We start from the raw sequence: 27,842 nt of genomic DNA, 5'->3' as shown, positions 1-27,842 counted from the left end.
GTCGTGTACACGGTGCAGGTGTGAGATGGGTCGTGTACACGGTGCAGGTGTGAGACGGGTCGTGTACACGGCGCAGGTGGGTGACGGGTCGTGTACACGGTGCAGGTGGGAGACGGGTCGTGTACACGGTGCAGGTGGGAGACGGGTCGTGTACACGGTGCAGGTGGGAGACGGGTCGTGTACACGGTGCAGGTGGGTGACGGGTCGTGTACACGGTGCAGGTGGGTGACGGGCCGTGTACACGGTGCAGGTGGGTGACGGGTCTGCTTGGATTATGGGCTGAGGTCTCTGGGTGGAGCTTGAGTTGTCTCGGAGGGTAGGGGCGCTACCCGCGAGCCGAGGCTGACGCCCTTTTAAGGCAGTTTGAGGGAGGAGGGCTGTGCTGCCTCTCCTGGCCTTTACAGGTACTGCTGTGCTGCACCTGATAGATCATCGGTTCTGCAACACTGAGGTATTTGGAGCAGCTGATACCCGGCAGCTCACTGGCTAGTCATGCCAGGAATGTCGTATGAAATATGTGTCGGTGCGAGGATGCAGGGTACAGATTCGCTTTAAATACTCCAATTCACTCGTTCCATCACACACAACCTGGAGCGGCGGAGGACGAGCGACTGAAATTAAAATGAGATAAAGGACTTGGAGTGAGCCATCCCAGCAGCCCCTCTCTGCTCCGTTACCTCCGTCGGTCTTTGGAGAGGATTTTCGAACCTTCAACAGGGCAATGTCATTCCCCGTACTCCTAACACTTTTGATGGTTGTTCACGTTGATGATCAGACGGTGGAGGGAGCGGGAGCTGTGGGAACGGACGTCCCACAGCAGCAGCTGCCGGGTGAGTGAGACACTTTAACTTCCACAAAGTTGTTCACCCCCCCTCCAACCGCGAGTCTGTGGGTAATTACTGAGCAAGTAACCTGCACTGAGATTTATTACCCCAGTAAATATATCCCAGGTAAAGATTCACTCCGAGCAGGGCAATGTGTTTCATTACTTTGCATTGGGGGCTGCTGTTGGCCTCAGTGCCCTGGGCCACGGTTCCTGCTCCTGTCGACTTGGAAAATACCCGAGGCTGAGGATCAGTGGTGATCCCATCCATCAGATCACAGCCCCTGGAGCGAGAGTCTGGGATCACGGGGAGTGATGTCCCAGTGAGTGTCCGGGGAGGGGAGGGGAGGGGTTGCATTGCATTGTGGGTAAACATACTGCTGCCTCCGCCCCTCGGCAGACCCTCGCTGCCCCTCGGCAGGCCCTCGCTGCCTCCGCCCCTCGGCAGACCCTCGCTGCCCCTCGGCAGGCCCTCGCTGCCTCCGCCCCTCGGCAGACCCTCGCTGCCCCTCGGCAGACCCTCGCTGCCCCTCGGCAGACCCTCGCTGCCTCCGCCCCTCGGCAAACCCTCGCTGCCTCGGCAGACCCTCGCTGCCCCTCGTGCCTCCACACGCTCTGCTTTCTAATGATTTGATAGATTTGTTGAAAGGAAATGAAGTAAATGTTTATATTCCTGCAGCCTTGCTGAGAGTCTCCGACAGGTGGTTGGATGGGGAAGGAACTGTGTCACCGTTTCCCACATCAGTCTCATCGCTGGAGCCTCAGGATTCGCAGGCAAACCCGGGACGACCACGGCGAAAGCGGAAGATGTCTGTGACGAGGAAAGGCGAGGACTGGGAGGAGAGGAACTGCCGCCTTCGGGCCCTCCAGCTGAGAGTCCAGGACCTGGGGCTGGGCTACCAATCGGATGAGGTCGTCCTCTTCAAGTACTGCAGTGGGAGCTGCCCCCGGGCCAGGACCAATCACGACCTGACCCTCTCACTGCTGCTGCGCAAAACGGACCTCAACCTGTCCCGGGAGAAGATCATCAGCGATCCGTGCTGCCAGCCCACACAGTTCAAGGACGTGACGTTTCTCGATATTGACAATCGTTGGCACACAGTGGAGAAACTGTCAGCCTCAGAGTGCAGCTGCATTGGCTAACTGCCTGGGCAAAACCCCAGGACAATCGGGCAACGAGCGACCAGTTGTAACAACAGGACAGTTTGCAGAATCAGCACATCTATTCCCCCCTCTGACTGAGTCCCCAAATCTGCCTTCAGCCAAATTATTACTGACTTAAGTTTCTGTGCAGGAGGGGGAAATGGGCGAGAAATCTCTCCGCTTAGCTCTCCCATCTCTTGTGACATGGGGCAAAACTGCTGGTGCTCCCCACAGACACGGCCTGTCGTGCAACACTCGGTATTGGAGGGAGGCGCTCAGTCTATTGTACAAGTGATGTGTGTATTTATATTTAAACTAGTGCTCTGGATGTTTGTGGGGGGGGGGGGGGCTGCGTGGGTTTGGTTTAAACCCTCTGATGGAGAGTGATGGCTGAGATCGGTGACTATTTGTGCAGCCAGAAATATTTATGTATCTAATTTATTTATTTATTTTAAAGACTTGCTGTTAAATGCTCAAATTTATTTACTGTTTCTGATCAAATAAACATTGCTACAGTGATATCACAAAGTCCTGATTACGATGTTAGTGTGAGCTGGGGGAAGGCAGTGCGTGTGGGCGAGTGGCAGAGATACCCGTGAGACTGCGCAAAGCCCCCGTTGATTAACCTGGGGGCAGATTCCTGCAGATTATGGAAATGCGCCGATCACGGGGCACCTTCTGCCCCCCAAAGAACGACTCCTCCTCTCGCAGGATCTGGTGGCTGAATTGGTACCGAGCGACTCCCCTGAAACAGAGAGCGAGAAAGGATCTGTGCCATCACAATCAGAAGGTTTTAACCCCCTTCCCTGCCCACTGGGTTACTATGGGAACCATCCCAGCATCAATTTCCCCCAGTTACCCCACAGACACAGACTCCTGGTTTCTAATGCAACTGAATAAAAACAGTGATTACACACCGAGACCCTCCGCGTAACCCCTTCCCCACCTCAGGATGTAGACAGACCGACGCTGCAGCAATAGATCCACTCGATCCGTGTCATTGTCTTCGCTTAACAAACGCATCACGCTCCCGGACAAGAGGCACAGGCCAGCTATCGTGTCCCCGCAGAACTACAAGACAGAGATGCAACACCATAAAGCACAGTCCTCCTACACAGCTACAACGTCCCACACCGTATGGAGACCGCCTCTGCCTTTGGGACTCTCGCAGTCAAAAGCCAGCTAAAAACTTTATTTTGAGAACAATCGTGTGGCAGAGGAGGGGGACATTCACAAAACTGATACCTTTTGGTAGGAAGAATGAGGGGAGACAATATAAACTTAATGGGGTGCAGGGAGAGAGAGACCGGGGGGTGTACATACACAAATCTTTGAAGGTGCCAGAACAAGTTGAGAAAGCTGTTAATAAACCCAGGATCCAATTTGCTTTTTTAAGAGTACAAAAGTAAATGAGCAATGGCAGACCACGGGGGCGGAGATGCTCCGGGTACAAACCAAGCACATTCCCATAAGGAGGAAAGATGGGCAAAGCTTGAGCTTCCTGGATGGCAAAGGTTAAAATAAAACAGGAAAAGGTTATGACCAATTTAGAAAATAGAGTCAAAAACCAGGCAGAATACAGAGGGCAAAGTATGAGAAAAAATTAGCGGGTAACATAAAAAGGGAGCCTAAAACCTTTTATACACGAATAAAAAGTAAAAGCATAGTTAAAGGAAGGGTGGGGCCGATTGGGGTCAAAAAAGGAAACCTTGTGGAGGCAGAGAGCACGATTGAGGTACTGAGTCAGGACTTTGCATCTGTCTTCACAAAAGGGGATGAGGTTAATGTGCAGTAGAGGAGGGAGTGGAAATACTGGATAGAATAAAAACAGATGTAAAGGTTGGCATCACTCAAAGTTAACAAGTCACCTGGTCCAGATGGGATGCATCCGTGGTTGCTGAGGGAAGCTAGGGTGGAGATGGCAGAAGCTCTGACCACAATCTTTCAATCCTCCTCGGATATGGGAGTGGTGCCAGAGGACAGGAGGATGTTATACCCCAGTTCACAAAAGGGAGTGGGATAAACCTGGTAACTGCAGGTCAGTCAGCCTAACAACTAGAGGCCATAGTCAAGAACAAAATTAATTCTCACTTGGAGAAGAATGTGTTAATGAGGGTTAGGGTTCTGAAAACAAAGTAGTAATATTAAACCTTTATAAAATGCTGGCTAGGCCTCACCTGGAGCATTGTGGCCAATTCTGGGCACCACACTTTAAACAGGGGGCAGAACAGATTTCAAGACTGGTTCCAGGGATGAGGAACCTCAGTTATGTGCGAGATTACAGAAGCTGGGGTTGTTCTCCTTAGAGCAGAGAAGGTGAAGAGGAGAGTTTAATTGTGGTGTTCAAAATTACGAGGAGGGGAACCAGAGGGAAAAGATGATGATCTGGAATGCACTGACTGAAAGGGTAGAAGCAGATTCCAATAGTAATTTTCAAAAAGGACACTGGATAAATATTTGAAAAGGAGAAACATGCAGGGCAAGAGCAGGTCGCTGGGAGTAATTCGATCTTTTTCACAGCCTGCTCGGGAACAATGTGCTGAATCAGTCAATGATTCTCACAAGTCAGTCAGAAAGGGGGCAGGAATCCAATGCAAGCCTGTGATCGCGGGTGTTGGGTTTATCACTTACCTTCACACTGTCCACATGGGGATTGATGAAGCCAGTTTTATCAAGATCCAGCACATGTACCATTGAGAGCTGAGGGACTCCGGGGGGGAACGCGATATCCCGCAGCCGCTGCAGAATAGTTTCACTCTGCGCGGTCCAGCGGGATTTCTCCGTCTCCCGATAGCCATGGATTGCCTGTGTCAATCAAAACACATTGAAAAATCAATGAAAGTCCTGAGCTATCTACAGCTGAACATTCTTCTCAACAAAAATGGGAGCAGGTCACAGCCTTAGCTTCCATCCCGACTTCCAAAGATATATTTTCAGAGTTACTAATAATTCATTTAAATATTGAGCGCACAGTCTGCCACACTTCAGACATCGCACGTTCACAGAAGTAAAACTTTTTTTTTTGTTCCTGGGATGTGGGCGTCGCTGGCAAGGCATTTTTTTTTGAAATTCGTAGCCAATCTTTCCAATTCTTTGTCAAATCACAAACGCCAGAGGTCACCTTGGGCCCATTCAAGGATCACTCTGCGCCAATGCTCTTAGCCAAAAGGCCTAGAGCCACTGCACCGTTCCTGGAAGTACTGCAATACCAGGTTCGTGCCATGGAGGTGGATGGGTCAGGTCCCCCACACACCTCCTATTTCCAAAAAAGCAAGCATATACCTTCCTGATCCAGGGAGAACCACCCCGGGGTTATGGTGGTTACTCCCCTGTCAGGTCAGTTACGCATGATCTTAGCCAAAAGGCCGAGAAGCGATCCCATTTATTGCCCAACCCTAACTGCCCTTGAGAAGGTGGTGGTGAGCTGCCTTGAACCGCTGCAGTCCGTGTGGTGAAGGTGCTCCCACAGTGCTGTTAGGGAGGGAGTTCCAGGATTGTGACCCAGCGACGATGAAGGAACGGCCGATATATTTCCCAGTCGGGATGGTGTGTGACTCGGAGGGGAACGTGGAGGTGTTGGTGTTCCCATGCACCTGCTGCCCTTGTCCTTCTAGGGGGTAGAGGTCGCGGATTTTGGGAGGTGCTGCCGAAGAAGCCTTGGCGAGTTGCTGCAGTGCATCTTGTAGATGGTGCACACTGCAGCCAGGGGGCGCCGGTGGTGGAGGGAGTGAGTGTTGGAGGTGGTGGATGGGGAGTCGATCAAACGGCTGCTTTGTCCTGGATGGTGTCGAGCTTCGAGTGTTGTTGGAGCTGCACCATCCAGGCAAGTGGAGAGTGTTCCATCACACTCCTGACTTGTGCCTTGTAGATGGTGGAAAGGCTTTGGGGAGTCAGGAGGTGAGACACTGGCCACAGAATACCCAGCCTCTGACCCGCTCTTGTGGCCACAGTATTTATGTGGCTGGTCCAGTTTCTGGTCAGTGTCCTCGGGACTGAGATGAGGAGAAATGTCTTCACTCAGAGGGTGGTAAATCTTTGGAATTCTCTGCCCCAGAGGGCTGTGGTTGCTCAGGGCTACAAATGTGGTTTTTGGCGATAAATACTGCTATGGCTCCGCTAACGTTATGAGGCTTAACATTCGGGATAAAATGCAGCCAGTGGGAAAAATCGGCGTTGTGCGACGATTCGCGGCACAAATTGCAACTTTTCTGCAACTTTTCCCCGAGGCCAATACCGCTGCAAGTTGGACCGAGGGAGGAGGAATACATCAAAAGAAAATTCCTCCAAAAAAATCACAAAACATTCACAAGACACTTAACCATCAAATTGCTGGAAAAGAATTAAAAAATAAAACCTATTTTAGCGGATCACAGCACCGACCGCTGGTCCAAGGGCTGCAACGCAGGTTGTTGCTGGCTGGTTTTCTTCATCCTAACTATGACTGCACAGTGAGCCAAATTTTTGGCGAAAGTGCTATTTCGAGTCTTCCCAGCAGTACTTAAAAACCACCGGCGCAAGACTTCGCCCAATTTGCACCAAAAACGGCAACAACAAAAAACGCCGAAAAAACGAGCAGACGGTTGGTGAATTTTTAGCCCTCAAGTCGTTTACCATATTCAAGACCGAGATCGATGGATTTTTGGATATTAAGGGATATCAGGATTGGGCGGGAAAGTGGAGTTGAGGTCGATGATCAGCATGGTGACAATGAATGGCCGACTCTTGCTTCTAATTCTTATGTTCTTATGCAAAACATATTAGGGCACAAGAAAGCCCGTCCGAATGTTGGGTGATTGAAATCCCTCTCAAGACAATTCAACAGTGCTGCATGTGGCCCAGTTTACAGTAAAGACATCTACACTCCCTCATTACTCTTTATTGCACTGACTGTTACACAACGTAACATATTTATAAACACAGCAACTCCTTATTCTGAGCAACACCATCAGTTCTCTGGTTAAAAATCTAACAGCAGTACAAAGAGAGATTTCCAGAGAGAGGTATACATTGCTTCATCACTTCAACCATTAACATCTTAAAAAGCTTCACATACGCTGAAGTATTTTTAAAGTGTAGTCACTGTTGTAATGTGGGAAACGCGGCAGCTAATTTGCGCACAGCAAGCTCCCACACACAGCAATGTGATAATCACCAAGTCATCTTTTTTAATGATATTGGTTCAGAGATAAATATTGCCCCGGGACACTGGGGAGAACCCCCTGCTCGTCTTCAATAGTGCCGCGGAATCTTCTACATCCTCCTGAGAGAGCAGACAGGGCCTCGGTTTAACGTCCCATCTGAAAACGGCCCCTCCGACAGTGCGGCACTCCCTCAGTACTGCCCCTCCGACAGTGCGGCACTCCCTCAGTACCGCCCCTCCGACAGTGCGGCACTCCCTCAGTACTGCCCCTCCGACAGTGCGGCACTCCCTCAGTACTGCCCCTCCGACAGTGCGGCACTCCCTCAGTACTGCTCCTCCGACAGTGCGGCGCTCCCTCAGTACTGCCCCTCCGACAGTGCGGCACTCCCTCAGTACTGCCCCTCCGACAGTGCAGCACTCCCTCAGTACTGCCCCTCCGACAGTGCAGCACTAGGCCCCGGCCCCGGTTACTAGGCCCCGGTCACTAGGCCCCGGCCCCGGTTACTAGGCCCCGGTTACCTGGTCCCAGTGCCCCCGGTCACTAGGCCCCGGCCCCGGTTACCTGGTCCCAGTGCCCCCGGTTACTAGGCCCCGGCCCCGGTCACTAGGCCCCGGCCCCGGTTACTAGGCCCCGGTCACTAGGCCCCGGCCCCGGTTACCTGGTCCCAGTGCCCCCGGTCACTAGGCCCCGGCCCCGGTTACTAGGCCCCGGTCCCGGTTACCTGGTCCCAGTGCCCCCGGTTACTAGGCCCCGGCCTCGGTTACCTGGTCCCAGTGCCCCCTGTCACTAGACCCCGGCCACTAGGCCCCAGTTACTAGGCCCCGGCCCCGGTTACCTGGTCCCAGTGCCCCCGGTTACTAGGCCCCGGCCCCGGTTACCTGGTCCCAGTGCCCCCGGTCACTAGGCCCCGGCCCCGGTTACCTGGTCCCAGTGCCCCCGGTTACTAGGCCTCGGCCCCGGTCACTAGGCCCGGCCCCGGTTACTAGGCCCCGGCCCCGGTTACCTGGTCCCAGTGCCCCCGGTTACTAGGCCCCGGCCCCGGTTACTAGGCCCCGGCCCCGGTTACTAGGCCCCGGTCACTAGGCCCCGGCCCCGGTCACTAGGCCCCGGCCCCGGTTACCTGGTCCCAGTGCCCCCGGTTACTAGGCCCCGGCCCCGGTTACCTGGTCCCAGTGCCCCCGGTTACTAGGCCCCGGCCCCGGTTACCTGGTCCCAGTGCCCCCGGTTACTAGGCCCCGGCCCCGGTTACCTGGTCCCAGTGCCCCCGGTCACTAGGCCCCGGCCCCGGTTACTAGGCCCCGGTCACTAGGCCCCGGCCCCGGTTACTAGGCCCCGGCCCCGGTCACCTGGTCCCAGTGCCCCCGGTCATTAGGCCCCGGCCCCGGTCACTAGGCCCCGGCCCCGGTCACTAGGCCCCGGTCACTAGGCCCCGGCCCCGGTTACTAGGCCCCGGTCACTAGGCCCCGGCCCCGGTTACTAGGCCCCGGTCACTAGGCCCCGGTTACTAGGCCCCGGCCCTGGTCACTAGGCCCCGGCCCCGGTCACTAGGCCCCAGTGCCCCCGGTCACTAGGCCCCGGCCCCGGTCACTAGGCCCCGGTCACTAGGCCCCGGCCCCGGTCACTAGGCCCCGGCCCCGGTTACCTGGTCCCAGTGCCCCCGGTCACTAGGCCCCGGCCCCGGTCACTAGGCCCCGGCCCCGGTCACTAGGCCCCGGCCCCGGTCACTAGGCCCCGGCCCCGGTTACCTGGTCCCAGTGCCCCCGGTTACTAGGCCCCGGCCCCGGTCACTAGGCCCCGGCCCCGGTTACCTGGTCCCAGTGCCCCCGGTCACTAGGCCCCGGCCCCGGTCACTAGGCCCCGGCCCCGGTTACTAGGCCCCGGCCCCGGTTACCTGGTCCCAGTGCCCCCGGTCACTAGGCCCCGGCCCCGGTCACTAGGCCCCGGCTACCTGGTCCCAGTGCCCCCTGTCACTAGACCCCGGCCCCGGTCACTAGGCCCCGGCCCCGGGGCCCCGGTTACCTGGTCCCAGTGCCCCCTGTCACTAGACCCCGGCCCCGGTCACTAGGCCCCGGGGCCCCGGTTACCTGGTCCCAGTGCCCCCGGTCACTAGGCCCCGGCCCCGGTCACTAGGCCCCGGCCCCGGTTACCTGGTCCCAGTGCCCCCGGTCACTAGGCCCCGGCCCCGGTTACCTGGTCCCAGTGCTCCCGCTGGTATCGCTGCCGCCTGAGCTGCGGCTCCAGCTCCCGAACCAGCGCCGCCTCCTCCTCCGGGCTGACGAAGCCGGGCCGCACCTCCAGGTCCCGGGACAGCCGCTGGAGCAGCGCGGGGCTGGAGCCCAGCATCAGGCGCGGGCCCGAGGCCCCGTGCGGCCCGCTCCAGCCCCGCGCCCTCACCCAGGGGCCCGGCCGCCTCCTGGCGCCGAGTGACGTTAGGCCCCAAACCCCGCGCCGGCCGCTGGGCGCCGCCATGATGTCGCCGCGCGGTGCATTGTGGGCTGCGCACATGCGCATTAACCACCCCAACCAGGGGTTTGCCCCTGACTTCTAACCCTTGACCCATGGCTATTGGCTTAGGGATATTCTGTCCCCTTTTTCCTCAATTGAAGGTATTTTGTGCAGCCCCCCCAGAGGAGGGTCCCTCAGCCTGCCCGCCCCACGCCCGGGGACCCCTCCCTGGTGACCGGCCTGACCCACAGATTGGCCACGCGGGGTTTTGGGGGTTCGCAGGGGTGACGTTTGCCCCAGGGGCTCACGACACTGGTGCCCCGGGTACAGTCGCACCAATCAAGGCAAAGTGGAAATTCGCACTGTGGCAAAAGTTCTTGGAATGGACTCGAGGACAGAGTCCTTCTGCATGGATGAACTAAGATGGGCCGAATGGCCTTCCTCATCCTTTATATATTGTGATGTTGCAGTTTCTTTCCCCAGAGTCACTGGAACAAACTAATGGGACATTCAGTCCTTTCAAGGGGAACTTGAGAAGTTCCTGAAAGGGAACGATTGCGTTCACGGAGGTTTATTTCTTACCTGGGGCCGTTGCCGACGGGCCACTGTGTCAGTTACAATCGGCAGAAAGCCAGGATGGCGAGTGTGGTCGGGGAGTGAGTGAACTCACAGTGCGACAGTGACTGGATGGGTGGTGGGGAGGGGGGGGGGTTCCATCGGCCAGGTGGTCTTGCCCATTTTGTTTGTTTCTCAAAGAAAGACTTGCATTTATATAGCGCCTTTCACTATCTCAGGACGTCCGATATTGCTTTACAGCCAATGAAACTTTTGAAGTGTAGTCACTGTTGCAAAGTAGGAAACGTGGCAGGGAATTTGCGCACAGCAAGCTCCCACAAATAGCAATGTGATAATGACCAGATAATGTTTTAGTGATGTAGATCGAGGTATAAATATTGACCAGAGGTCGGGCTCTCCCAGTAACAGCACCGAGGGGTCAGAGGTCAGGTTCTCCCAGTAACAGCACCGATGGGTCAGAGGTCGGGCTCTCCCAGTAATAGCACCGATGGGTCAGAGGTCAGGCTCTCCCAGTAACAGTACCGATGGGTCAGAGGTCGGGTTCTCCCAGTAATAGCACCGATGGGGTCAGAGGTCGGGTTCTCCCAGTAACAGCACCGATGGGTCAGAGATCGGGCTCTCCCAGTAACAGCACCGAGGGGTCAGAGGTCGGGCTCTCCCAGTAATAGCACCGATGGGTCAGAGGTCAGGCTCTCCCAGTAACAGCACCGATGGGTCAGAGGTCGGGTTCTCCCAGTAATAGCACCAATGGGTCAGAGGTCGGGTTCTCCCAGTAATAGCATCGATGGGTCAGAGGTCAGGCTCTCCCAGTAACAGCACCGATGGGTCAGAGGTCGGGCTCTCCCAGTAACAGCACTGAGGGGTCAGAGGTCGGGCTCTCCCAGTAACAGCACCAATGGGTCAGAGGTCGGGCTCTCCCAGTAACAGCACTGAGGGGTCAGAGGTCGGGCTCTCCCCCAAACACTGAATACTCCGTCCATTTGATCCAAAATCACAATTAAAAGATGCAAAGTAACTGGAAAATTCCATCAGAGCTGATAAATTATATTTTATTCATTTCTGCGTAAGTTATTGGTCGGACAATGTCACAGGCCTCTCCTCCGGTCCCTGTACAACTCAGCCCGTGTCCCGGGATCCGATCGGCCCGTCGCTGGGAGACCAGCAGCAGCACTGCCAGCTGGGCCTCAATGGGAGAGTGGCCCCCTGCCCCCAACCCCACCCCCACCCCGTCCAATACTAGCGGCGTGTCCCATCGCCGGGGGGGGGGGGGGGGTCGGGGAGGGGTGGGGGAGGTCTCCGTTACCAGGGCGGGGACATGGGCTGCGGGTTCTGCAGGTATGACATCACCACGGCTGAAATTGACAACCTGAAAAAGCAAGACAGAAAGGTCAGGGGTCGCCAGCAGTAACTCTTCACAAAGCACATCATGCAGTGTGTTTCACCCCCTCGCTGCTCTCCATCCCCCGCACAGCCCGACAGTTCAGACCCCCGCCCCCGCCCCCCTGCAGATCCAGCAACAACCCTCGGCTGTAAATGCAAGTCCGTGTCCCAATGTTTGATGCTGGTTTTCGGCTGCCTTTCGGTCTCATTCTTACTTCTGTGTTAGCAGGTCAAGGGGTCAAGTCCCACCCAGGGACCAGAGCCCCATAATCCAAGCTGACACCCTAGCCCTGAGAGTGCTGCACTGTCAGAGGTGCTGTCTTTGGGATGAGACGTTAAACCGAGGCCCTGTCTACCCCCCTCCCCCCCGCAATGCCCTGGATTCTGGGGAGGTCCCAGCGGATTGGAAAACTGCAAATGTAACCCACCTATTTAAAAAAGGAGGCAGACAAAAAGCAGGAAACTATAGCCCAGTTAGCCTAACATCTGTGGTTGGGAAACATAGAAACAGAGAAAATAGGTGCAGGAGTAGGCCATTCAGCCCTTCGAGCCTGCACCACCATTCAATAAGATCATGGCTGATCATTCCCTCAGTACCCATTTCCTGCTTTCCCTCCATACCCCTTGATCCCTTTAGCTGTAAGGGCCACATCTAACTCCCTCTTGCATATATCCAATGAACTGGCCTCAACAACTCTCTGCGGCAGGGAATTCCACAGGTTAACAACTCTCTGAGTGAAGAAGTTTCTCCTCATCTCAGTCCTAAATGGCTGACCCTTTATCCTAAGACTATGTCCCCTGGTTCTGGACATCATCAGGAACATTCTTCCCGCATCTAACCTGTCCAGTCCCGTCAGAATCTTATAAGTTTCTATGAGATCCCCTCTCATCCTTTTAAACTCCAGTGAATAAAGGCCCAGTTGATCCAGTCTCTCCTCATATGTCAGTCCCGCCATCCCGGGAATCAGTCTGGTGAACTTTTGCTGCACTCCCTCAATAGCAAGAATGTCCTTCCTCAGATTAGGAGACCAAAACTGAACACAATATTCCAGGTGAGGCCTCACCAAGGCCCTGTACAACTGCAGTAAGATCTCCCTGCTCCTATACTCAAATCCCCTAGCTATGAAGACCAACATACCATTTGCCTTCTTCACCGCCTGCTGTACCTGAATGCCAACTTTCAATGACTGATGAACCATGACACCCAGGTCTCGTTGCACCTCCCCTTTTCCTAATCTGCCTCCATTCAGATAATATTCTGCCTTCGAGTTTTTGCCACAAAAGTGGATAACCTCACATTTATCTACATTATACTGCATCTGCCATGCATTTGCCCACTCACCTAACCTGTCCAAGTCACCCTGCAGCTTCTTAGCATCCTCCTCACAGCTCACACCGCCACCCAGTTTAGTGTCATCTGCAAACTTGGAGATATTACACTCAATTCCTTCATCTAAATCATTAATGTATATTGTAAATAACTGAGGTCCCAGCACTGAGCCCTGCGGCACTCCACTAGTCACTGCCTGCCATTCTGAAAAGTACCCGTTTATCCCAACTCTGCTTCCTGGCTGCCAACCAGTTCTCTATCCACGTCAGTACATTACCCCCAATGCCATGTGCTTTGATTTTGCACACCAATCTCTTATGTGGGATCTTGTTAAAAGCCTTTTGAAAGTCCAAATACACCACATCCACTGGTTCTCCCTTGTCCACTCTACTAGTTACATCCTCAAAAAATTCCAGAAGAATTGTCAAACATGATTTCCCTTTCATAAATCCATGCTGACTTGGACCGATCCTGTCACTGCTTTCCAAATGCGCTGCTATTTCATCTTTAATAATTGATTCTAACATTTTCCCCACTACTGATGTCAGGCTAACCGGTCTATAATTACCCGTTTTCTCTCTCCCTCCTTTTTTAAACAGTGGGTTACATTAGCTACCCTCCAGTCCATTGGAACTGATCCAGAGTCGATAGACTGTTCGAAAATGATCAACAATGCATCCACTATTTCTATGGCCACTTCCTTAAGTACTCTGGGATGCAGACTATCAGGCCCCGGGGATTTATCGGCCTTCAATCCCATCAATTTCCCTAACACAATTTCCCGCTTTATAAGGATATCCTTCAGTTCCTCCTTCTCACTAGATCCTCGGTCCCCTAGTATTTCCGGAAGGTTATTTGTGTCTTCCTTCGTGAAAACAGAACCAAAGTATTTGTTTAACTGGTCTGCCATTTCTTTGTTCCCCATTATAAATTCACCTGATTCTGACTGTAAGGGACCTACATTTGTCTTCACTAATCTTTTTCTCTTCACATATCTATAGAAGCTTTTGCAGACAGTATTTATGTTCCCAGCAAGCTTCCTCTCATACTCTATTTTTCCCCCTCCTAATTAAACCCTTTGTCCTCCTCTGCTGTATTACAAAATTCTCCCAGTCCTCAGGTTTGCTGCTTTTTCTGGCCAATTTATATGCCTCTTCCTTGGATTTAACACTATCCTTAATTTCCCTTGTTAGCCACGGTTGAGCCACCTTCCCTGTTTTATTTTTATTCCAGACAGGGATGTACAATTGTTGAAGTTCATCCATGTGATCTTTAAATGTTTGCCATTGCCTATCCACCGTCAACCCTTTAAGTATCACTCGTCAGTCTATTCTAGCCAATTCACGTCTCATACCATCGAAGTTACCTTTCCCCAAGTTCAGGACCCTAGTCTCTGAATTAACTGTGTCACTCTCCATCTTAATAAAGAATTCTACCATATTATGGTCACTCTTTCCCAAGGGGCCTCACACAACAAGATTATTAATTAGTCCTTTCTCATTACACAACACCCAGTCTAGGATGGCCAGCTCTCGAGTTGGTTCCTCAACATATTGGTCTAGAAAATCATCCCTAATACACTCCAGGAAATACTCCTCCACCGTATTGCTACCAGTTTGGTTAGCCCAATCAATATGTAGATTAAAGTCGCCCATGATAACTGCTGTACCTTTATTGCACGCATCCCTAATTTCTTGTTTGATGCTGTCCCCAACCTCAGTACTACTGTTTGGTGATCTGTACACAATTCCCACTAGCGTTTTCTGCCCTTTGGTATTCCGTAGCTCCACCCATACCGATTCCACATCATCCAGGCTAATGTCCTTTCTTACTATTGCGTTAATTTCCTCTTTAACCAGCAACGCCACCCCACCTCCTTTTCCTCTCTGCCTATCCTTCCTGAATGTTGAATACCCCTGGATGTTGAGTTCCCAGCCTTGGTCACCCTGGAGCCATGTCTCCGTGATGCCAATTACATCATATCCGTTAACTGCTATCTGCGCAATTAATTCGTCCATCTTATTCCGAATACTCCTCGCATTGAGGCACAGAGCCTTCAGGCTTGTCTTTTTAACACCCTTTGCCCCTTTAGACTTTTGCTGTACAGTGGCCCTTTTTGCCTTGGGTTTTTCTGCCCTCCACTTTTACTATTCTTCTTTCTATCTTTTGCTTCTGCCCCCATTCTACTTCCCTCTGTCTCCCGGCATAGGTTCCAATCCCCCTGCCATATTAGTTTAACCCCTCCCCAACAGCACTAGCAAACACTCCCCTGAGGACATTGGTTCCGGTCCTGCCCAGGTGCAGACCGTCCGGTTTGTACTGGTCCCACCTCCCCCAGAACCGATTCCAATGTCCCAGGAATTTGAATCCCTCCCTTTTGCACCACTCCTCAAGCCACGTATTTATCTGAGCTATCCTGCGATTCCTACTCTGACTAGCACGTGGCACTGGTAGCAATCCTGAGATTACTACTTTTGAGGGGGTCCTACTTTTTAATTTATCTCCTAGCTCCCTAAATTCGTCTTACAGGACCTCATCCCGTTTTTCTACCTATGTCGTTGGTACCAATGTGCACCACGACAACTGGCTGTTCACCCTCCCCCTTCAAAACGTCCTGCACCCACTCCGAGACATCCTTGACCCTTGCACCAGAGAGACAACATACCATCCTGGAATCTCGGTTGCGGCCGCAGAAACGTCTATCTATTCCCCTTACAATTGAATCCCCTATCACTATCGCTCTCCCACTCTTTTTCCTGCCCTCCTGTGCAGCAGAGCCAGCCACGGTGCCATGAACTTGGCTGATGCTGTCCTCCCCTGATGAGCCATCCCCCTCAACAGTACTCAAAGCAGTGTATCTGTTTTGCAGGGGGATGACCGCAGGGGACCCCTGAAACTACCTTCCTTCCACTGCTCTTCCTGTTGGTCACCCATTCCCTATCTGGCTGTGTAAGACCAATTCACTAAATGTGCTAAAATGTTGGGAGTCCATTATTAAAGAAGCAGTAGCAGGACATTTGGAAAAGCAAAATTCGGTCAGGCAGAGTCAGCATGGATTTATGAAGGGAAGTCATGTTTGACAAATTTGCTGGAATTCTTTGAGGATGTAACGAACGGGGTGGATAAAGGGGAACCAGTGGATGTGGTGTATTTGGACTTCCAGAAGGCATTTGACAAGGTGCCACATAAAAGGTTACTGCACAAGATAAAAGTTCACGGGGTTGGGGGTAATATATTAGCATGGATAGAGGATTAGCTACAAACAGAGAACAGAGAGTCGGGATAAATGGGTCATTCTCAAGTTGGCAACCAGTAACTAGTGGGGTGCCGCAGGGATCAGTGCTGGGACCCCAACTATTTACAATCTATATTAACAACTTGGAAGAAGGGACTGAGTGTAATGTAGCCAAGTTTGCTGACGATACAAAGATGGGAGGAAAAGCAATGTGTGAGGAGGACACAAAAAACCTGCAAAAGGACATAGACAGGCTAAGTGAGTGGGCAAAAATTTGGCAGATGGAGTATAATGTCGGAAAGTGTGAGGTCATGCATTTTGGCAGAAAAAAAAATCAAAGAGCAAGTTATTATTTAAATGGAGAAAGATTGCAAAGTGCTGTTACAGTTATATAAGGTATTGGTGAGGCCACATCTGGAAAACTGCATACAGTTTTGGTTTCCATATTTACTTGCTTTGGAGGCAGTTCAGAGAAGGTTCACTCGGTTGATTCCGGGGATGAGGGGGTTGACTTATGAGGAAAGGTTGAGTAGGTTGGGCCTCTACTCATTGGAATTCAGAAGAATGAGAGGTGATCTTATCGAAACGTATAAGATTATGAGGGGGCTCGACAAGGTGGATGCAGAGAGGATGTTTCCACTGATGGGGGAGACTAGAACTAGGGGGCATAATCTTAGAATAAGGGGCCACCATTTAAAACTGAGATGAGGAGGAATTTCTTCTCTCAGGGGGTTGTAAATCTGTGGAATTCGCTACCTCGAGAGAGAGAGAGAGAGAGAGAGAGAGAGAGAGAGCTGTGGAAGCCGGGACATTGAATAAATTTAAGACATAAATAGACAGTTTCTTAAACGATAAGGGGATAAGGGGTTATGGGGAGTGGGCGGGGAAGTGGAGCTGAGTCCATGATCAGATCAGCCATGATCTTATTGAATGGCGGAGCAGGCTCGAGGGGCCGAATGGCCGACTCTTGCTCCTATTTCTTATGTTTTGATAAAAGTTCCTATGGCACTATTTTAAAGAGCAGGGGAGTTCTCCCCAGTGTCCAGGTCAATATTTATCCCTCAATCAACATCACTAAAACATATTATTCGGTCATTATCACATTGCTGTTTGTGGGAGCTTGCTGTGCGCAAATTAGCTGCTGTGTTTCCCACATTACAACAGTGACTGCACTCCAACAATACTTCACTGGCTGTAAAGGGTTTGGGACGTGCTGAGGTGCAGGGAATGATTTACCAACAGTGTCACTTACATGAAGCTACTCATCATTTGTTTGGTGTCCTCGGAGCTGCGGGAGTTTGCGAAGCTGATGAAAGAGCAGTAAACGGCAATCCAGGCACACCACTTCAACTGGGAGAGAGGGAGAGAGCATGAGACCCGGGGACTGCACACCCGACCCAACCCAGGTCACAACTCCAGTCCCAACCCCCGGCCCCCGGCCCTGACACCGACCCCAACCCCGGCCCGACCCCAACCCAGGTCACAACTCCAGTCCCAACCCCCGGCCCCCGGCCCTGACACCGACCCCAACCCCCAGCCCGACCCCAACCCCCGGCCCGACCCCAACCCAGGTCACAACCCCAGTCCCGACCCCAACCCCGGCCCTGACACCGACCCCAACCCCGGCCCGACCCCAACCCCCGGCCCTGACACCGACCCCAACCCCCGGCCCGACCCCAACCCCCGGCCCGACCCCAACCCCCGGCCCTGACACCGACCCCAACCCCGGCCCGACCCCAACCCCGGCCCTGACACCGACCCCAACCCCGGCCCGACCCCAACCCCGGCCCTGACACCGACCCCAACCCCGGCCCGACCCCAACCCCGGCCCTGACACCGACCCCAACCCCGGCCCGACCCCAACCCCCGGCCCTGACACCGACCCCCGGCCCCACCACAACCCAGGCCACAACCCCCAGCCGGACCCCTGACCCCAACCCCCGGCGCTGACCACAAACACGACCCCAACCCCCGGCCCCCGGCCCTGACACCGACCCCCGGCCCGACCCCAACCCAACCACGACCCCAACCCCCGGCCCTGACACCGACCCCCGGCCCAACCCCAAACCCAGTCCCAGCCACCAGCCCGACCCCAACCCCCGGCCCCAACCCCCGGCCCTGACACCGACCCCCGGCCCTGACACCGACCCCCGGCCCAACCCCAAACCCAGTCCCAGCCCCCAGCCCCCAGCCTTGACCTCCGGCCCTGGACCCGACCCCCAGCCCCCTGCCCTGGCCCCGACCCCTGAACCCTAGCGCCAACAGCCAGTCCCAACTCCCAGCACCAACCCCTGACCCGCAGCCCCCCCGACCTCCAGCCCCCAGTGCCAAACCCCGGCCCCCAATCCCAGCTCAAGAGAACCAGAAGCAGCCAGCGGTCCTGCTCTATTCAGAGACTCCTCTGCAGGCATCACGATAAAACATGGTGCCCTCACAGCCAAATAGCCCACTGACATTCACCGAAGCCCAATAGAGAATGAGGGCTCAGATCAAACGGACTCTGGAAGGAGCAGGTTCAGGAGCAGAGAGAAGGAATGAGGAAAACAAAGAGAGAGAATGGGACGCAACTACCTTCAACATCAGCCCGCACATACTGAAGATCATCCCCAGCAGGTTCATGTAGTCTGGAGTGGGATCCTCCAGGGTCGGGTTATTATCGCTGGCAGGCGGTTTGTACCTGCAATAAAGTGAGGAGCTCAGAGAACATCAAACCATCCTCAAACAAACACCAGGGATTCTCCACCAGCACTGTACCCCAGTGTTATACAGTGACAGACCTGTACCCACCAGTACTGTACCCCAGTGTTATACAGTGACAGACCTGTACCCGGTACTGTACCCCAGTGTTATACTGTGACAGACCTGTACCCACCAGTACTGTACCCCAGTGTTATACAGTGACAGACCTGTACCCACCAGTACTGTACCCCAGTGTTATACAGTGACAGACCTGTACCCACCAGTACTGTACCCCAGTGTTATACAGTGACAGACCTGTACCCACCAGTACTGTACCCCAGTGTTATACAGTGACAGACCTGTATCCACCAGTACTGTCCCCCAGTGTTATACAGTGACAGACCTGTACCCACCAGTACTGTACCCCAGTGTTATACAGTGACAGACCTGTATCCACCAGTACTGTACCCGTGTTATACAGTGACAGACATGTACCCACCAGTACTGTCCCCCAGTGTTATACAGTGACAGACCTGTACCCACCAGTACTGTACCCCAGTGTTATACAATGACAGACCGGTGCCCACCAGTACTGTACCCCAGTGTTATACAGTGACAGACCTGTACCCACCAGTACTGTACCCCAGTGTTATACAGTGACAGACCTGTACCCACCAGTACTGTACCGCAGTGTTATACAGTGACAGACCTGTACCCAGCAGTACTGTACCCCAGTGTTATAGTGACAGACCTGTACCCACCAGTACTGTACCCCAGTGTTATATAGTGACAGAACTGTACCCACCAGTACTGTACCCCAGTGTTATACAGTGACAGACCTGTACCCACCAGTACTGTACCCCAGTGTTATACAGTGACAGACCTGTACCCCCCGGTACTGTACCCCAGTGTTATACAGTGACAGACCTGTACCCTCCAGTACTGTACCCCGGTGTTATACAGTGACAGACCTGTACCCACCATTACTGTACCCCAGTGTTATACAGTGACAGACCTGTACCCCCCAGTACTACACAGTGACAGACCTGTACCCACCAGTACTGTGCCCCAGTGTTATACAGTGACAGACCTGTACCCACCAGTACTGTACCGCAGTGTTATACAGTGACAGACCTGTACTCACCAGTACTGTGCCCCAGTGTTATACAGTGACAGACCTGTACCCACCACTACTGTACCCCAGTGTTATACAGTGACAGACCTGTACTCACCAGTACTGTACCCCAGTGTTATACAGTGACAGACCTGTACCCACCAGTACTGTACCCCAGTGTTATACAGTGACAGACCTGTACCCACCAGTACTGTACCCCAGTGTTATACAGTGACAGACCTGTACCCACCAGTACTGTGCCCCAGTGTTATACAGTGACAGACCTGTACCCACCAGTACTGTACCCCAGTGTTATACAGTGACAGACCTGTACCCACCAGTACTGTACCCCAGTGTTATACAGTGACAGACCTGTACCCACCAGTACTGTACCCCAGTGTTATACAGTGACAGACCTGTACCCTCCAGTACTGTACCCCGGTGTTATACAGTGACAGACCTGTACCCCCCAGGACTACACAGTGACAGACCTGTACCCACCAGTACTGTGCCCCAGTGTTATACAGTGACAGACCTGTACCCACCATTACTGTGCCCCAGTGTTATACAGTGACAGACCTGTACCCACCAGTACTGTACACCAGTTATACAGTGACAGACCTGTACCCACCAGTACTGTACCCCAGTGTTATACAGTGACAGACCTGTACCCACCATTACTGTGCCCCAGTGTTATACAGTGACAGACCTGTACCCACCAGTACTGTACCTCAGTGTTATACAGTGACAGACCTGTACCCACCAGTACTGTACCCCAGTGTTATACAGTGACAGACCTGTACCCACCAGTACTGTACCTCAGTGTTATACAGTGACAGACCTGTACCCCCCAGTACTACACAGTGACAGACCTGTACCCTCCAGTACTGTACCGCAGTGTTATACAGTGACAGACCTGTACCCACCAGTACTGTACCCCAGTGTTATACAGTGACAGACCTGTACCCACCAGTACTGTACCCCAGTGTTATACAGTGACAGACCTGTACCCACCAGTACTGTACCCCAGTGTTATAAAGTGACAGACCTGTACCCACCAGTACTGTACCCCAGTGTTATAGTGACAGACCTGTACCCACCAGTACTGTACCCCAGTGTTATACAGTGACAGACCTGTACCCACCAGTACTGTACCCCAGTGTTATACAGTGACAGACCTGTACCCACCAGTACTGTACCCCAGTGTTATACAGTGACAGACCTGTACCCACCAGTACTGTACCCCAGTGTTATACAGTGACAGACCTGTTCCCCGGTACTGTACCCCAGTGTTATACAGTGACAGACCTGTACCCACCAGTACTGTACCCCAGTGTTATACAGTGACAGACCTGTACCCACCAGTACTGTACCCCAGTGTTACACAGTGACAGACCTGTACCCACCAGTACTGTACCCCAGTGTTATACAGTGACAGACCTGTACACACCAGTACTGTACCCCAGTGTTATACAGTGACAGACCTGTACCCACCAGCACTGTACCCCAGTGTTATAAAGTGACAGACCTGTACCCACCAGTACTGTACCCCAGTGTTATACAGTGACAGACCTGTACCCACCAGTACTGTACCCCAGTGTTATACAGTGACAGACCTGTACCCACCAGTACTGTACCCCAGTGTTATACAGTGACAGACCTGTACCCACCAGTACTGTACCCCAGTGTTATACAGTGACAGACCTGTACCCACCAGTACTGTACCCCAGTGTTATACAGTGACAGACCTGTACCCACCAGTACTGTACCCCAGTGTTATACAGTGACAGACCTGTACCCACCAGTACTGTACCCCAGTGTTATACAGTGACAGACCTGTACCCCGGTACTGGGCCCTAATGTTATACAGTGACAGACCTGTACCCACCAGTACTGTACCTCAGTGTTATACAGTGACAGACTGTACCCCGGTACTGGGCCCTAATGTTATACAGTGACAGACCTGTACCCACCAGTACTGTACCTCAGTGTTATACAGTGACAGACTGTACCCCGGTACTGGGCCCTAATGTTATACAGTGACAGACCTGTACCCACCAGTACTGTACCCCAGTGTTATACAGTGACAGACCTGTACCCACCAGTACTGTACCCCAGTGTTATACAGTGACAGACCTGTACCCACCAGTACTGTACCCCAGTGTTATACAGTGACAGACCTGTACCCACCAGTACTGTACCCCAGTGTTATAGTGACAGACCTGTACCCACCAGTACTGTACCCCAGTGTTATACAGTGACAGACCTGTACCCACCAGTACTGTACCCCAGTGTTATACAGTGACAGACCTGTACCCCCCAGTACTGTACCCCAGTGTTATACAGTGACAGACCTGTACCCACCAGCACTGTACCCCAGTGTTATAAAGTGACAGACCTGTACCCACCAGTACTGTACCCCAGTGTTATACAGTGACAGACCTGTACCCACCAGTACTGTACCCCAGTGTTATACAGTGACAGACCTGTACCCACCAGTACTGTACCCCAGTGTTATACAGTGACAGACCTGTACCCACCAGTACTGTACCCCAGTGTTATACAGTGACAGACCTGTACCCACCAGTACTGTACCCCAGTGTTATACAGTGACAGACCTGTACCCACCAGTACTGTACCCCAGTGTTATACAGTGACAGACCTGTACCCACCAGTACTGTACCCCAGTGTTATACAGTGACAGACCTGTACCCCGGTACTGGGCCCTAATGTTATACAGTGACAGACCTGTACCCACCAGTACTGTACCCCAGCGTTATACAGTGACAGACCTGTACCCACCAGTACTGTACCCCAGTGTTATACAGTGACAGACCTGTACCCCGGTACTGGGCCCTAATGTTATACAGTGACAGACCTGTACCCACCAGTACTGTACCTCAGTGTTATACAGTGACAGACTGTACCCCGGTACTGGGCCCTAATGTTATACAGTGACAGACCTGTACCCACCAGTACTGTACCTCAGTGTTATACAGTGACAGACTGTACCCCGGTACTGGGCCCTAATGTTATACAGTGACAGACCTGTACCCACCAGTACTGTACCCCAGTGTTATACAGTGACAGACCTGTACCCACCAGTACTGTACCCCAGTGTTATACAGTGACAGACCTGTACCCACCAGTACTGTACCCCAGTGTTATAGTGACAGACCTGTACCCACCAGTACTGTACCCCAGTGTTATACAGTGACAGACCTGTACCCACCAGTACTGTACCCCAGTGTTATACAGTGACAGACCTGTACCCCCCAGTACTGTACCCCAGTGTTATACAGTGACAGACCTGTACCCACCAGCACTGTACCCCAGTGTTATACAGTGACAGACCTGTACCCACCAGTACTGTACCCCAGTGTTATACAGTGACAGACCTGTACCCACCATTACTGTACCCCAGTGTTATACAGTGACAGACCTGTACCCACCAGTACTGTACCCCAGTGTTATACAGTGACAGACCTGTACCCACCAGTGCTGTACCCCAGTGTTATACAGTGACAGACCTGTACCCACCAGTACTGTACCCCAGTGTTATACAGTGACAGACTGTACCCCGGTACTGTACCCCAGTGTTATACAGTGACAGACCTGTACCCACCAGTACTGTACCCCAGTGTTATACAGTGACAGACCTGTACCCCGGTACTGTACCCCAGTGTTATACAGTGACAGACCTGTACCCACCAGTACTGTACCCCAGTGTTATACAGTGACAGACCTGTACCCACCAGTACTGTACCCCAGTGTTATACAGTGACAGACTGTACCCCGGTACTGTACCCCAGTGTTATACAGTGACAGACCTGTACCCACCAGTACTGTACCCCAGTGTTATACAGTGACAGACCTGGACCCACCAGTACTGTACCCCAGTGTTATACAGTGACAGACCTGTACCCACCAGTACTGTACCCCAGTGTTATACAGTGACAGACCTGTACCCACCAGTACTGTACCCCAGTGTTATACAGTGACAGACCTGTACCCACCAGTACTGTACCCCAGTGTTATACAGTGACAGACCTGTACCCACCAGTACTGTACCCTTGTGTTATACAGTGACAGACCTGTACCCACCAGTACTGTACCGCAGTGTTATACAGTGACAGACCTGTACCCACCAGTACTGTACCCCAGTGTTATACAGTGACAGACCTGTACCCACCAGTACTGTACCCCAGTGTTATACAGTGACAGACCTGTACCCACCAGTACTGTACCCCAGTGTTATACAGTGACAGACCTGTACCCACCAGTGCTGTACCCCAGTGTTATACAGTGACAGACCTGTACCCACCAGTACTGTACCCCAGTGTTATACAGTGACAGACCTGTACCCACCAGTACTGTACCCCAGTGTTATACAGTGACAGACTGTACCCCGGTACTGTACCCCAGTGTTATACAGTGACAGACCTGTACCCACCAGTACTGTACCCCAGTGTTATACAGTGACAGACCTGTACCCACCAGTACTGTACCCCAGTGTTATACAGTGACAGACCTGTACCCACCAGTACTGTACCCCAGTGTTATACAGTGACAGACCTGTACCCACCAGTACTGTACCCCAGTGTTATACAGTGACAGACCTGTACCCACCAGTACTGTACCCCAGTGTTATACAGTGACAGACCTGTACCCACCAGTACTGTACCCCAGTGTTATACAGTGACAGACTGTACCCCGGTACTGTACCCCAGTGTTATACAGTGACAGACCTGGACCCACCAGTACTGTACCCCAGTGTTATACAGTGACAGACCTGTACCCACCAGTACTGTACCCCAGTGTTATACAGTGACAGACTGTACCCCGGTACTGTACCCCAGTGTTATACAGTGACAGACCTGTACCCACCAGTATTGTACTCCAGTGTTATACAGTGACAGACCTGTACCCACCAGTACTGTACCCCAGTGTTATACAGTGACAGACCTGTACCCACCAGTATTGTACTCCAGTGTTATACAGTGACAGACCTGTACCCACCAGTACTGTACCCCAGTGTTATACAGTGACAGACCTGTACCCACCAGTACTGTACCCCAGTGTTATACAGTGACAGACTGTACCCCGGTACTGGGCCCTAATGTTATACAGTGACAGACTTGTACCCACCAGTACTGTACCCCGTGTTATACAGTGACAGACCTGTACCCACCAGTACTGTACCCCAGTGTTATACAGTGACAGACCTGTACCCCGGTACTGTATCCCAGTGTTATACAGTGACAGACCTGTACCCACCAGTACTGTACCCCAGTGTTATACAGTGACAGACCTGTACCCACCAGTACTGTACCCCAGTGTTATACAGTGACAGACCTGTACCCACCAGTACTGTACCCCAGTGTTATACAGTGACAGACCTGTACCCACCAGTACTGTACCCCAGTGTTATACAGTGACAGACCTGTACCCACCAGTACTGTACCCCAGTGTTATACAGTGACAGACCTGTACCCACCAGTACTGTACCCCAGTGTTATACAGTGACAGACTGTACCCCGGTACTGTACCCCAGTGTTATACAGTGACAGACCTGTACCCACCAGTACTGTACCCCAGTGTTATACAGTGACAGACCTGTACCCACCAGTACTGTACCCCAGTGTTATACAGTGACAGACCTGTGCCCACCAGTACTGTACCCCAGTGTTATACAGTGACAGACCTGTACCCACCCATACTGTACCCCAGTGTTATACAGTGACAGACCTGTACCCACCAGTACTGTACCCCAGTGTTATACAGTGACAGACCTGTAGCCACCAGTACTGTACCCCGGTGTTATACAGTGACAGACCTGTACCCAGCAGTACTGTACCCCAGTGTTATACAGTGACAGACCTGTACCCACCAGTACTGTACCCCAGTGTTATACAGTGACAGATCTGTACCCACCAGTACTGTACCCCAGTGTTATACAGTGACAGACCTGTACCCACCAGTACTGTACCCCAGTGTTATACAGTGACAGACCGGTACCCACCAGTATTGTACCCCAGTGTTATACAGTGACAGATCTGTACCCACCAGTACTGTACCCCAGTGTTATACAGTGACAGACCTGTACCCACCAGTACTGTACCCCAGTGTTATACAGTGACAGATCTGTACCCACCAGTACTGTACCCCAGTGTTATACAGTGACAGACCTGTACCCACCAGTACTGTACCCCAGTGTTATACAGTGACAGACCGGTACCCACCAGTACTGTACCCCAGTGTTATACAGTGACAGACCTGTACCCACCCATACTGTACCCCAGTGTTATACAGTGACAGACCTGTACCCACCGGTACTGTACCCGTGTTATACAGTGACAGACCGGTACCCACCAGTACTGTACCCTAGTGTTATACAGTGACAGTCCCGTACCCACCAGTACTGTACCCCAGTGTTATACAGTGACAGACCGGTACCCACCAGTACTGTACCCTAGTGTTATACAGTGACAGACCGGTACCCACCAGTACTGTACCCTAGTGTTATACAGTGACAGTCCCGTACCCACTAGTACTGTACCCCAGTGTTATACAGTGACAGACCTGTACCCCCCAGTACTGTACCCCAGTGTTATACAGTGACAGACCTGTACCCACCAGTACTGTACCCCAGTGTTATACAGTGACAGACCTGTACCCACCAGTACTGTACCCCAGTGTTATACAGTGACAGACCTGTACCCACCAGTACTGTACCCCAGTGTTATACTGTTACAGACCTGTACCCACCAGTATTGTACTCCAGTGTTATACAGTGACAGACCTGTACCCATCAGTACTGTACCCCAGTGTTATACAGTGACAGACCTGTACCCACCAGTACTGTACCCCAGTGTTATACAGTGACAGACTGTACCCCGGTACTGGGCCCTAATGTTATACAGTGACAGACTTGTACCCACCAGTACTGTACCCCGTGTTATACAGTGACAGACCTGTACCCACCAGTACTGTACCCCAGTGTTATACAGTGACAGACCTGTACCCCGGTACTGTATCCCAGTGTTATACAGTGACAGACCTGTACCCACCAGTACTGTACCCCAGTGTTATACAGTGACAGACCTGTACCCACCAGTACTGTACCCCAGTGTTATACAGTGACAGACCTGTACCCACCAGTACTGTACCCCAGTGTTATACAGTGACAGACCTGTACCCACCAGTACTGTACCCCAGTGTTATACAGTGACAGACCTGTACCCACCAGTACTGTACCCCAGTGTTATACAGTGACAGACCTGTACCCACCAGTACTGTACCCCAGTGTTATACAGTGACAGACTGTACCCCGGTACTGTACCCCAGTGTTATACAGTGACAGACCTGTACCCACCAGTACTGTACCCCAGTGTTATACAGTGACAGACCTGTACCCACCAGTACTGTACCGCAGTGTTATACAGTGACAGACCGGTACCCACCAGTACTGTACCCCAGTGTTATACAGTGACAGACCTGTACCCACCAGTACTGTACCCCAATGTTATACAGTGACAGACCTGTACCCACCAGTACTGTACCCCAGTGTTATACAGTGACAGACCTGTACCCACCGGTACTGTACCCCAGTGTTATACAGTGACAGACCTGTACCCACCAGTACTGTACCCCGGTGTTATACAGTGACAGACCTGTACCCACCAGTACTGTACCGCAGTGTTATACAGTGACAGACTGTACCCCGGTACTGTACCCCAGTGTTATACAGTGACAGACCTGTACCCACCAGTACTGTACCCCAGTGTTATACAGTGACAGACCTGTACCCACCAGTACTGTACCCCAGTGTTATACAGTGACAGACCGGTACCCACCAGTACTGTACCCCAGTGTTATACAGTGACAGACCTGTACCCACCAGTACTGTACCCCAGTGTTATACAGTGACAGACCTGTACCCACCAGTACTGTACCCCAATGTTATACAGTGACAG

At 52.6% G+C, this 27,842-nt stretch overlaps 3 protein-coding genes and 1 pseudogene across 3 annotated transcripts in view; 1 reads left to right on the top strand and 3 right to left on the bottom strand.

Annotated features, from left to right (window-relative positions):
• Positions 1-750: 750 nt before the first annotated feature.
• On the top strand, positions 751-2,337 carry LOC139237867 (artemin-like). Its single transcript, XM_070867102.1, has 2 exons — positions 751-830; positions 1,503-2,337. Exons 1-2 carry the CDS (start codon positions 752-754, stop codon positions 1,964-1,966), a joined length of 543 nt encoding a protein of 180 aa, XP_070723203.1. The 5' UTR covers position 751; the 3' UTR covers positions 1,967-2,337.
• A 94-nt stretch (positions 2,338-2,431) lies between these two features.
• Positions 2,432-9,590, bottom strand: alkbh7 (alkB homolog 7). The gene is made up of 4 exons (XM_070867101.1): positions 9,298-9,590; positions 4,598-4,771; positions 2,913-3,037; positions 2,432-2,711 (listed from the first exon to the last, which is right to left on the bottom strand). Exons 1-4 carry the CDS (start codon positions 9,574-9,576, stop codon positions 2,588-2,590), a joined length of 702 nt encoding a protein of 233 aa, XP_070723202.1. The 5' UTR covers positions 9,577-9,590; the 3' UTR covers positions 2,432-2,587.
• On the bottom strand, positions 5,142-5,343 carry LOC139238028 (U2 spliceosomal RNA; annotated as a pseudogene).
• A 1,571-nt stretch (positions 9,591-11,161) lies between the features above and the next one.
• The window catches only part of wdr83os (WD repeat domain 83 opposite strand), a 19,049-nt gene continuing 2,368 nt past the window's right edge, over positions 11,162-27,842 (bottom strand). Inside the window, exons 2-4 of the mRNA XM_070867103.1 lie at positions 18,645-18,750; positions 17,326-17,423; positions 11,162-11,494 (exon numbers count right to left, since the gene is read on the bottom strand). Of these exons, the coding sequence (XP_070723204.1) occupies positions 11,428-11,494; positions 17,326-17,423; positions 18,645-18,750 (271 nt within the window). The 3' untranslated portion in view covers positions 11,162-11,427. The remainder of the gene's footprint in view (positions 11,495-17,325; positions 17,424-18,644; positions 18,751-27,842) is intronic.

Source organism: Pristiophorus japonicus, chromosome 24 (assembly GCF_044704955.1).
Source record: "Pristiophorus japonicus isolate sPriJap1 chromosome 24, sPriJap1.hap1, whole genome shotgun sequence".
Lineage (NCBI taxonomy): Eukaryota > Metazoa > Chordata > Chondrichthyes > Pristiophoridae > Pristiophorus > Pristiophorus japonicus.
The sequence above is the reverse complement of the archived record's forward strand: the minus strand, read 5'-3'. Positions and strand labels throughout refer to the sequence as shown.